Source organism: Mercenaria mercenaria, chromosome 6, assembly GCF_021730395.1.
Source record: "Mercenaria mercenaria strain notata chromosome 6, MADL_Memer_1, whole genome shotgun sequence".
In the NCBI taxonomy this organism is placed as follows: domain Eukaryota; kingdom Metazoa; phylum Mollusca; class Bivalvia; order Venerida; family Veneridae; genus Mercenaria; species Mercenaria mercenaria.
In genome coordinates, this window is record NC_069366.1 from 51,964,334 (window position 1) to 51,977,021 (window position 12,688).

At 37.4% G+C, this 12,688-nt stretch overlaps 1 protein-coding gene across 5 annotated transcripts in view; it reads left to right on the top strand.

The window, feature by feature from the left end:
• The window catches only part of LOC123548894 (uncharacterized), a 90,097-nt gene that overhangs the window by 47,370 nt on the left and 30,039 nt on the right, over window positions 1-12,688 (top strand). For all 5 annotated transcript variants that reach the window (XM_053545890.1, XM_053545891.1, XM_053545894.1 and 2 more), the window contains 2 exons: window positions 9,699-9,822; window positions 11,851-12,038. In XM_053545890.1, coding sequence (XP_053401865.1) covers window positions 9,699-9,822; window positions 11,851-12,038 — 312 coding nt within the window. The remainder of the gene's footprint in view (window positions 1-9,698; window positions 9,823-11,850; window positions 12,039-12,688) is intronic.

Below are 12,688 nucleotides of genomic sequence, written 5' to 3' on the forward strand. Positions count from 1 at the left end.
GAATGCACTTTTCCGTCATTCCGTCTGTCCGTCCGTCCGTCTGTCCGTCCGTCCGTCTGTCCGTCCGTCCGACTGTCCGTCCGCAATTTCGTGTCCGGTCCATAACTCTGTCATCCATGAAGGGATTTTAATAATACTTGGCACAAATGTTCCCCATGATGAGACGACGTGTCATGCGCAAAACCCGGACCCCTAGCTCAAAGGTCAAGGTCACAATTGGAGGTCAAAGGTCAATAGGGCTTTTTTCCTGTCCGGTCCATAACTCTCCCATCCTTGAAGGGATTTTAGTATTACTTGGCACAAATGTTCCCCATGATGAGATGATGTGTCATGCGCAAATCCCGGACCCCTAGCTCAAAGGTCAAGGTCACAATTGGAGGGGAAAGGTCAACAGGGCTTTTTTCCTGTCCGGTCCATAACTCTCCCATCCATGAAGAGATTTTAATATTACTTGGCACAAATGTTCCCCATGAGGAGACGATGTGTCATGCGCAAAACCCGGACCCCTAGCTTAAAGGTCAAGGTCACAATTGGAGGTCAAAGGTCAACAAGGCTTTTTTCCTGTCCGGTCCATAACTCTCCCATCTATGAAGGGATTTTAATATTACTCGGCAGAAATGTACCTCATAATAAGACGATGTGTCATGCACAACTTTGAGACCCCTAGCTCAAAGGTCAAGGTCACACTAAGCAGTCAAATGTTAACATAGCATAAACAGGGTCTGTTTCGTGTCCGGTCCATAACTCTGACATTCATTAAGGGATTTTAATATCACTTAGCACAAGTGTTCCCCATGATGAGACGACGTGTCATGCGCAAATCCCGGACCCCTAGCTCAAAGGTCAAGGTCACAATTTGGGGTCAAAGGTCAACAGAGTTTTTTTCCTGTCCCGTTCATAACTGTGCCATCCATGAAGGGATTTTAATATTACTTGGCACAAATGTTTCCCATGATGAGACGACGTGTCATGCGCAACACCCAGTACCCTAGCTTAAAGGTCAAGGTCACACTTTGAGATCAAAGGTCAAGAGGATTTTTTTTCCTGTCCGGTCTATAACTTTGTCATGCAAAGCAGGATTTAAATATCAGTTGGCACAAATATTCCCCTGGATGAGACAACATGACATGCGCAAGAACCAGGTCCCTAGGTCTAAGGTCAAGGTCATATTTAGAGGTCAAAGGTCAAATTCAAGAATGACTTTGTACGGAACATTTCTTCTTCATGCATGGAGGGATTTTGATGTAACTTGGAACAAATGTTCACCACCATGAGGCACCCTTGTTTTTAGAATTACGTCCCTTTGTTGTTACTATAAATAGATTTTATTGTAACTTTTTTATTACTGGCGGTAGAAAAAAATCAAGACCTCTTTTCTGTGGTACAGCATGCATGTTACATCCAATTTTTAGGTGTATTTTGATCTATCTCTACCTGGTAAAGAGTTTCTTGTGGACTTATATTATATATTTTTTTTTTTTTTTTTTTTTAAAGATTAATTTCCCTTTGTTGTTACTATAAATAACTTACATGATAACATTTTTAAAATCAGCCAAAAAAATTCAATATGAAAACAACTGTGGGTTTTTATATATGCACATTTTAATCCAAGTGTGTTGTTATAACATATTGTATATGTAGTACAATATTGTTTATACATCATTGACAGATATCAGTTCATTATGTTATACTGCAGTAGAGAAAATTAGGTGCCTTCCAGTAGGGGACTTTGTATTGCATGGCAATACTTCATTCACTTGTTTTAACCAAACTTGCACACAATTTGTATCGCCATAAGATCTCAGTTCCTTTCCTGAACTTGCCAGATTCCATTATGGCTTCCAGAGTTATGGCCCCTGAAAGGGCCAAATTAAGCTATTTTGACCTTGTCTGCACAATAGCAGCTTTATTTATGATTTGATCTTTACCAAACTTGCACACAACTTGTATCACCATAAGGTCTTGGTTCCTTTTTCGAACCGGCCAGATTCCATTATGGGTTCCAGAGTTATGGCCCCTGAAAGGGCCAGAATTAGCTATTTTGACCTTGTCTGCACAATAGCAGCTTCATTTATGATTTTATTTTAACCAAACTTGCACACAACTTGTATAACCATAAGATCTCGATTCCTTTCTTGAACTGGCCAGATTCCATTATGGGTTCCAGATTGATGGCCCCTGAAATGACCAGAATTAGCTATTTTCACCTTGTCTGCACAATAGCAGCTTCATTTATGATTTGAATTTAACTAAACATGCACAAAACTTGTGTCACCATAAAATCTCGGTTCTTTTCTTGAACCGGCCAGGTCCTGTAATGGGTTCCAGAGTTAAGGCCCCTGAAAGGGCCAAAATTAGCTATTTTGACCTTGTCTGCACAATAGCAGCTTCATTTATGATTTTATTTTATCCAAACTTGCACACAACTTGTATCACCACAAGATATCGGTTCCTTTCTTGAACAGGCCAGATCCCATCATGGGTTCTGTAGTTATGGCCCCTGATAGGGGGGTGGGACTTGAGTTCCCTATATAAAACTTTGAAAATCTTCTTCACAAAAGCTACTGGTCCGTTTTCAAAATAATTTTACACAAATGAGCCTTTGATGACCTTCTACCAAATTCCTTGAGATAATTTTGATTCTTCGAAAAACATGGCGTCCCACAGGAGACACTCCTTATCCCTATATGGCCATATAAAAAACTTTAAATTAAATCTTCTTGTATGAAACTTCTGGCCTGATCTGAGAATAATTTTGCAGTTACTTTAAGAAAATTTCAACTATATTTTCGCATAATTCTTTTGAATGATCTTTATTATGATATTTTGACCTTGAAGACTTGTCCTTAAGTGCAATGATAACAGGTGAGAGATATAGGGCCATCATGGCCCTCTTGTTAAAAATACTGCCATAAAATTTGAACCACTTGTACAGTTTTGAACACACATCTCAAAACTGACATTTTGACCTACTTTCTTCTTTTTAAGGTACAGCAGTGAAATTTATAGATCTTATACAGTTTTGCACATCTTTGTACATTTTCTTCCTGTACAGTATACAAATGCAATGTATCATATATTCAATACCCCTGTTCCTCTGACAATAAGCTGCTGTCTTGGGGTACTCATCACCATTTAAGTGATAGGTCTTGTTTTCTATAACGGTTCCTTTTGTCCCAACTATACATTTGATGGAATACCAAAGGAAGTTAAGGAAGTAACGCGCCCGGTTAGCTCAGTAGGTAGAGCCTTGGTCTACGGATCTCGGGGTCGTGAGTTCGATCCTGGGGCAGGGCGTATGTTCTCCGTGACTATTTGGTAAACGACATTGTGTCTGAAATCATTAGTCCTTCACCTCTGATTCATGTGGGGAAGTTGGCAGTAACTTGCAGAGAACAGGTTTGTACTGGTACAGAATCCAGGAACACTGGTTATGTCAACTGCCCGCCGTTACATGACTGAAATACTGTTGAAAAACGGCGTTAAACCCAAAACATACAAAACAAAACCAAAGGAAGTAAATACACTGACATGGGAATATCCTGCACCAGCATGAATCATTAATGTAACCTGGTAATTATCAGTTCCATGACGAAGTCTTATATGACAATAAACATTTTATTTAGAACTTGTGTATCAAGTATGCTTGTTAGAGTTAAAATATAATAATCTGTCACACCCGAAGAATGCCTAACAGCCAAACGAGAGTAATCACACTGACATTGCAGTGTCATTTATGGGTTCATAATCTGCTAGCCACATTGAAGGTTTTACAAAGAATAATGTCAGACCAACAACATCCTGTCACTATAGGGTAGGTTTCACAAAGTCTGGTGATCTGTTTAATTATGAATCCATTGGCTACAGAGAACTAGCCAGGTTTCACAAGGTATAATGATCAGCAGCATCCTATAACTTCAGGGTAGGTTTCACAAATTCTAGTAGTGTGCTTAAGGAATCTGCTAGCTACAGAGGAGATTTCACAAGGTATAAGGAACATACAGCATCCTATAACTTCAGGATAGGTTTCACAAATTCTAGTAGTTTGCTTAAGGAATCTAATAGCTGCAGAGGAGATTTCACAAGGTATAATGATCAACAGCATCCTATAACCTCAGGATAGGTTTCACAAATTCTAGTAGTTTGCTTAAGGAATCTAATAGCTACAGAGGAGGTTTCACAAGGTATAATGATCAACAGCATCCTATAACTTCAGGATAGGTTTCACAAATTCTAGTAGTTTGCTTAAGGAATCTAATAGCTGCAGAGGAGGTTTCACAAGGTATAAGGAACATACAGCATCCTATAACTTCAGGATAGATTTTACAAAGTCTAGCAGTTTGCTTAAGGAATCCGCTTGCTACAGAGGAGGTTTCACAAGGTATAATGATCAACAGCATCCTATAACTTCAGGGTAGGTTTCATAAAGTCTAGTAGTCTGCTTGAGGAATCTGCTAGCTACAGAGGAGGTTTCACAAGGTATAATGAACATACAGTATCCTGTAACTTCAGGTAGGTTTCACAAAGTCTGGTGATCTGTTAAGTTAGGAATCTACTGGCTGCAGAGGAGGTTTCACAAGGTATAATTAACATACTGCATCCTATAACTTCAGGGTAGGTTTCACAAAGTCTAGTAGTTTGCTTAAGGAATCTGCTAGCTACAGAGGAGGTTTCACAAGGTATAATGAAAATACAACATCCTGTAACTTCAAGGTAGGTTTCACAAAGTTTGATGATATGTTTAGTTAGGAATCTACTGGCTGCAGAGGAGGTTTCACAAGGTATGGTGATCAACAGTATCCAATAACTTCAGGATAGGTTTCACAAATTCTAGTAGTTTGCTTAAGGAATCCGCTAGCTACAGAGGAGGTTTCACAAGGTATAATGATCAACAGCATCCTATAACTTCAGGATAGGTTTCACAAATTCTAGTAGTTTGCTTAAGGAATCCGCTAGCTACAGAGGAGGTTTCACAAGGTATAATGATCAACAGCATCCTATAACTTCAGGATAGGTTTCACAAATTCTAGTAGTTTGCTTAAGGAATCCACTAGCTACAGGAGGTTTCACAAGGTATAATGATCAACAGCATCCTATAACTTCAGGATAGGTTTCACAAATTCTAGTAGTCTGCTTTAGGAATCCGCTAGCTACAGAGGAAATTTCACAAGGTATAATGAACATACAGCATCCTGTAACTTCAGGGTAGGTTTCACAAAGTCTGGTGATCTGTTTAGTTAGGAATCCACTGGCTGCAGAGGAGGTTTCACAAGATACATGTATATTGATCAACAGCATCCTGTAAATTTAGGGTAGGTTTCACAAAGTGATATTTATAGAGAATAATAGGCAACAGTAACTGTCTTTTAGTATCAATGTTGTCAGGTTGAGATTCAGGTATGGGCTGGAAGGGGTGAGGTTCGCTGTGATCAGCTTCATTTCAAAGCTGTCTGGAACGTTGCACAAAATTAAATTTGATAGGATTCACATTTTGTCTGAATACTCAGTTACTTAGAGTGGAAGAGCAGGAGATAATTTAGGAATGGGCAAGTTCTTAAATTTATAGCAGTAAAATACAAATACAGTAAAATCCCTAATTACGACCACCCCAAAATTAAGACCATCCTGCTAATAAGGCAAAATATTCAAAGAACGGAATAATTTGTTCTAACATTCATTGGCCACTTGTCAGGAAATGCAACCACTTGCTAATCCACTAATACGACTGCCATTACTAATCCGATTTCACTTTACATGCTAAATTTGCATCCAACAGTATGACCACTGACAATTTTCCTTCTGAAGTTTACTTTAATTTACCCGGCTGTACATATTCCAGAGTGACTGTGGAAAAACTGTGGACAAATGCAAAACTTCCATGGAAAGTAGGTATGGAAAAGTCACCTGTTATAGTATGGAAAAGTCACCTGTTATATAACATGTCCGGAGTGATTGCAAATATTTTCCACGGACATCTCTGGAAATTACTCTGGACATCTTTAAAGATGTTCATGGAATGTTTACAGACACTGTGGAAATGTAGCACTTAGAAAAAATTCTGGTCATTTAACTCTGGAAAATAACTCTGTCATCTTTTAAGGGATTTTAAAAACATCAGAAAACAATTGGCATCAGACTGGGAATACCATGTGATCAAGTTCAGCCAATTAGATCAACTGATCTTAAAGAGGAATTTTTAAAAAGTGTAACTGGAAGTCTGATGTTAACAAGTTGTGTAGAAATTAGTGAAACTTTATTATGTGAGGTAATTCAGTTCTAATTTAATATTGAGGATTCTATAAATTGCTCAAGTAAGTTTGTTACATAATTGACCAATGAAACAATACATACATTTGTAATTATGCTAATTAACACATGCATGTATCTTTGTATATCAGTCATTACATAGCATGAAACAATGAATGCTAAAGTAACAAAGTTCTTCGTAAAGATTTTATAAATAATATGCATACTGAAAACAGATAACTTAAGGTACTTCCTTTAAATGTTTTCATCATTATTTAAGTGTAACTAATCTTTGTTCAGAAGTATGTAAAAATATTCTAATTAGTCACTTTTAACTGGCAAAGATTCATTTTCCTTGTTCATATATATCATATAGTGTTTGAAACTGCAAAATGATCACATGTAATAAATTCATATTGCTTGTACTAAACTGTTATTGCTCATTATACATGTACTGCAAAAAAGTCTAATAAATCACATTTATTGCTATTGAATAATACTGTCAGCAGAACTTCCTGGACGACTGCGGAATCACTCTGGAAAATTGTTCACGGATGTCTGTGGAATCACTCTGGAAAATTTGCACCTCACAGAATATCATATTTACATGTACGCTTCTTAGTACTCCAAATCCTAGCAACTCCATTGGCTTCGCTGTGAAAAATGAAAGCACGAATATGAAGTATCTACCTGTGTACGGAGGAAGAATAACTGTGATAAATGGGACCTCATCGGAATTTACGATTTACAACATCAATGCACAACTTACTTTTTTGTTAATTGTTACTACTGGGAAACTTTTGGTGATGTTAATGATCTGTCCCAGCCACTCGGTCATACATCTACGGCATCTCTACCATAAGCATCTCAAGAGTATAAATTATACTAAACGATTTTTTTTTTTTTTGATTTAACATCGCACCGACACATGATAGGTCATATGGCGACTTTCCAGCTTTAATGGTGGAGGAAGACCCCAGGTGCCCCTCCGTGCATTATTTCATCATGAGCGGGCACCTGGGTAGAACCACCGACCTTCCGTAAGCCAGCTGGATGGCTTCCTCACATGAAGAATTCAACGCTCCGAGTGAGGCTCGAACCCACATCGATGAGGGGCAAGTGATTTGAAGTCAGCGACCTTAACCACTCGGCCATGGAGGCCCCACTAAATGATTTCTTCAGTCACAGGGATATATTTTTATTTTCTACTAAATTAGAAGTATTGGTTTTGTTTTGATATTTCAACCTAACAATTTTCAAGTAACTTAAACTTTTAGCTCGATTATATGAAATACAGAGCTATCCTACTTGCCCCAACTTAGCATCAGCGTCAGTGTTAACATCAGTGTTATCTTCAGTTTCAACATCAAAATCTGCATACAAACCTTTGTTAAGTTTAAAAAATGATGCACTTTCTTTTTATTATGCCCCCAAAGAGAGGCATATTAGTTTTCAACTGTCCGTCCATTAGTTCGTTCGTTCGTCACAACGTTAACATTTTGCATGAAGGCACTTTACTCGCGAACCACTGCACCCAGGACCTTCAAACTTCAAATGCTGATAGTACTTATTGAGTACACGACCCCTATTGACTTTTGGGTCAAAGGTCAAGGTCACCAGGTCAAAGGTCAAGGTGCTGCGGGGGCATTTGTCACCATTAGTGACAGCTCTTGTTTGTGTTAATTTTAATTTCTTGAATGATTTGCTTCAAACTTAAAAGATTTATTCCTGATATTCACACATATAATATGGCAGAAGTGCATTATAATTAGTCACTCCATTGATAGCTCTTCATTTCCTCAGATATGCCCTAATTCAATATCCAGCATTGCAGTAGTTGAGCATGCAGTCTCCTCGATAAGCTATTGTTTACATTTCTTTTGTTACTTTCTGACATCTTTTTTTTTTTGTCAAAATTATTTATTCATCCACACTTTCTGATTTGTATGGAAAATTTAGTATTTTATTCAAGTTTGTATTGAATTGTCAGAAAACTATGTAGCTAATGCAGCTTAAATATTGCTATGGAGATGAGATGCATTTAGTTCAGTATAAGGCGTAAAATAAGTTTGTTTGTTTCCGGTATCCCAACCTACCCTAAATTTTTGGCCCGACCCTTAATGTTTTTATAGGGTACCCAGTAGAATAATTTTTTCAACTTTTTAATAAAAAGTTGCAAAACTGCACTTTTTCTGCTTTAAACATGGTCATTGATGTTAGAAATCAACTTACTGATGCTCTAAAGGTATTACCCCCTTATTTGTATTCATTTTTTGACACAAAAATAATTTCCGAAAAGTCTCACTTAATAAAAAAAATAAATCCGACCTACCTACCCTAATTTTTTTTTAGCATCTTACCGGAAACAAAGAGTTTTTAGGCCTAATAAACACTATAGCTAGGTAGGTTCTTTAAATGTTATCTGCCTTAGGAGATAGATAAATCTAGTATTATACAAATTTCATTAAACTTGACCCAAACTTTCTCGGAATTACCTTGCTGCAAACTTACTTATCCTATTAAAGCATTTGCCAACTTGTTTGTTAGATTGCGATAAGAATCTGTTACCAAATTTTCTTTTTCTTGGAAAAGACTGTTGTTAAAAGTGTTGTTGAAAAGGATTATCAACAAAGTTAAAGAGACAGATTAAGGTATCGCACACCTTTGTGTACCCTTAAATGTTTTTTATGTGTCGCTTTATAGTCTAGATTATCCTACGCAACAAAAAGTAAACCCAGAAATAAAAATGCACTAAGCTTTTCCATAGCAGTTCTGTGCCTCATAGTCCAGCAATGATGTAAAGCTTCATACATTTGAAACATAATTGCATTTTTTTTTCATTTACAACTGCATTTATATTTAACCCTTTCCCCCATACATACTCATTTTAACACATCTATCCATTACCCCATAAATACTCGTTTTAACACATCTATCCATTACCTCATATATACTCGTTTTAACACACAAGGCCCATTTCTTTTTCAGTTTTCTATTATTATCTTTTATCTATCTATCTTCCGTTGACGTCAAACCCCTTGCAGGAACGTAGACTTTTTGCGCGTCAAAATCAAAAAGAGAAAGAATAGTGATAAAAATTTAGAGTGGAAGAAACTAAAAATAACTTTGGTGATATAAAAAGGTTAAAACTTGAGTTTGCAGGATAACTAGGGCGAGGCATGTTCAAGGCTGCAAACTGCAGCATTGAACTGCTCTGGGGAAGGGAGGTGGGCGACACTAGGGGGGAAGTTGGTTCCAATGGTACACTGTTCTCGGAAAAAAAGAAAACTTGTAAAAGTCGATCAGTGGTTGCAGTATTAACCTATAACTTAGGGAATGGCCATAGAGGACACATCGGGTCATTGGGGTCAGGTAATCTACGATTGGGATAGCAACCAGATCATGATGAATCTTATAGTCTGATCTTGTAATCACTATTTTTTGCCATTTAGCTATGCCTGAAAAGGTGGAACATGTGGATTGCATTGTGGAAAACTACATCAAGTCAATGAGGTGTTCTTGGAGTTACGGGGACAACTGTAAAGGAAGCCAGTTACCACATGTAGAATTTCATTGGTATGAATCTTGGCTAATTTGATATTTTTGGAGTAAAAATGCAAAATTCCCTCATTTGTGACCTATTATATTATGATATATTAATGTTATTTAAGACTTTAGCTGGTTTTGTGAGAGAAAAAAAGTGTTTTGAAATATTAAGTGATCAGCATTCTGCAATAATAATTTGTCTTTTTTAACGTCTTCACTTTTTAGCTCACCTTTGTGCTCGAGGTGAGCTTTTGTGATCGCCCTGTGTCCGTCGTCCGTCATCAACAGTTTGACTGTTAACACTCTAGAGGTCACAATTTTGGCCTAATCTTAATGAAACTTTGTTAGAATGTTACCCTCAATAAAATCTTGGACGAGTTCGATATTGGGTCATCTGGGGTCAGAAACTAGGTCACAAGGTCAAATCAGAGGAAAAGCTTGTTAACACGCTAGAGGTCACAATTTTGTTGGCCCAATCTTATTGTAATTTGGTCAGATTATGTTACCCTCAATAAAATCTTGGAAGAGTTAAATATTGGGTCATCTGGGATCAAAAACTAGGTCACCAGGTCAAATCAAAGGAAAAGCTTGTTAACACTCTAGAGGTCACAATTTTGGCCCGATCTTAATGTAATTTGGTCAGAATGTAACCCTCAATAAAATCTTGGTCGAGTTTGATATTGGATCATCTTGAGTCAAAAAATAGGTCAAAGGTCAGATCAAAGGAAAAGCTTGTTAACACTCTAGAGGTCACAATTTTGGCCCAATCTTAATGAAACTTGGTCAGACTGTTAACCTCAATAAAATCTTTGAAGAATTCGATATTTGGTCATCTTGGGTCAAAAACTAGGTCACCAGGTCAAATCAAAGGAAAAACTTATTAACACTATAGAGGCTACAATTATCACTGTATCTTCATGAAAATTGGTCAGAATGTTAATCTTGATGATCTCAAGGTCCAAATTGAATCTTGGTCATGTAGGATCAAAAACTAGGTCACCAGGTCAAATCAAAAGAAAAGCTCGTTAACACGAGGCCACATTTATGACCATATCTTAAGAAACTTGGTCAGAATATTAATCTTGATAATTTATAGGTCAAGTTCAAGTCTAGGTCAGGTGGGGTCAAAAACGAGGTCACCATGTCAAATCAAAGGAAAGGTATGTTAACACTCTAGAGGCCACATTTATGATGTATCTTCATGAAACTTAGTCAGAATGTTAACCTTGATGATCTTTAGGTCAAGTTCGAATCTGGGTCATGTTGGGTCAAAAACTAGGCCACCGGGTCAAATCAAAGGAAAAGCTAGTTAACACTTTAGAGGCCACATTTATGACCATATCTTAATGAAACTTGGTCAGAATGTTAATCTTGATGATCTTTAGGTCAAAAGGTGAGGTGAGCGATACAGGGCCTTCATGGCAGTCTTGTTTCATTATTCATCAATATCAACTTGAACTCTTGGTAGATATTATATTTATGTCTCCCCACAACCCCCCACTGATGAGACATATTGTTTTTGCCATGCCCGTCTGTCCACCCATCACACTTCATTTCAGATCAATAACTAGAGAATCATTTGACTTAGAAACTTCAAACCTCATAGTGTGATAGGGCTTACCTAGTAGATGACCCCTATTATTTTTAGGGTCACTCAATCAAAAGTCAAGGTCACAGGGGCCTGAACATGGAAAACCATTTCTCATTGATAACTTGAGAAACACGTGACCCAGAATTTTGAAACTCCATAGGATGATTGGACATGCAGAGTAGATGACCCTTATGGTTTTGGGGTCACTTGGTCAAAGGTCAAGGTCACAGGTGCCACAACAGTAGTCATCTTAAAATCATGCCCCTGGGGTCAAAATTAGCCCAACCCATATCTTGTTTTAGATAAACTTGTATTGAAAAATATCTTATTTGTCTGAAACCTTTTGACCTAGAGTTTAGATATTTGGCATGTAGCTTTATAAAGCGGTCCTCTACCATTAAATTATATACCAGTTTGAGTCAGGTGAGTTATGTGAGGGTCATCATAGCCCTCTTGTTTTGTTTCAGGAGAATTCCAGAATACTCTAGCTCATGGAACGTATGTAGTGATCTGAACGTTAAAGCAGGCTACTGTTACTGGAACAGCTCACGTCGTGGAGATTTTACAATGAAATTAATTGATATAAAGCTTACGCTTAAAGAGCCATGTGGAGTGAAACTGTCCTCAAACTTCACCATAGACACAAGAAAGATAGGTTTGTAAATTCAGGGTGTTGTTGATCAACTGCTTAAACAGTCTTTCTAGGTTTATATTCAAGAATGTGACTCTTGCAAGACTAGTGGAGGTGTCATGTTCAAGCTTAGGAAAAGATGCATACTCCATATCAGTTTTTAATTTGCCAGGAGACAAATAGATTTTTTTCATTACTGATCTGGTGTAATCACAAAAATCATTATCATGGCGCACACGGCAAAAATACGCAAATTGGTGTATAATAAGTAAAATATACTGACTAAAGGCTAGAGTTAGGATTACCATGGTAACAAAATATATACATTTTAAGATACTTTTGTTCAAATTGCTTGAATTTGGTATATACCGGAGTCTGTAGTATATAACCACATCTGTTTCTATTCACAGCCGAAACAAATACATCTGGTATTATTTTATTATACCCCCACCAAACATGTTTGGGGGGTGGGGGGGGGAGGGCTGTAAAGGAGTCAGTTTTGTCCCGTCCCGTCCCGTCGCGTCGCGTCCCGAAATCTATTATCTCAGTTATTACTTAATGGATTTGATTCAAACTTAAAATAGATAATTGATGTACCACCTTATCACCTGCATCATGTGACACAAGGTGCATAACTCTTAGTTCATGGACCCAATTTATTAGCTTACTTTTAT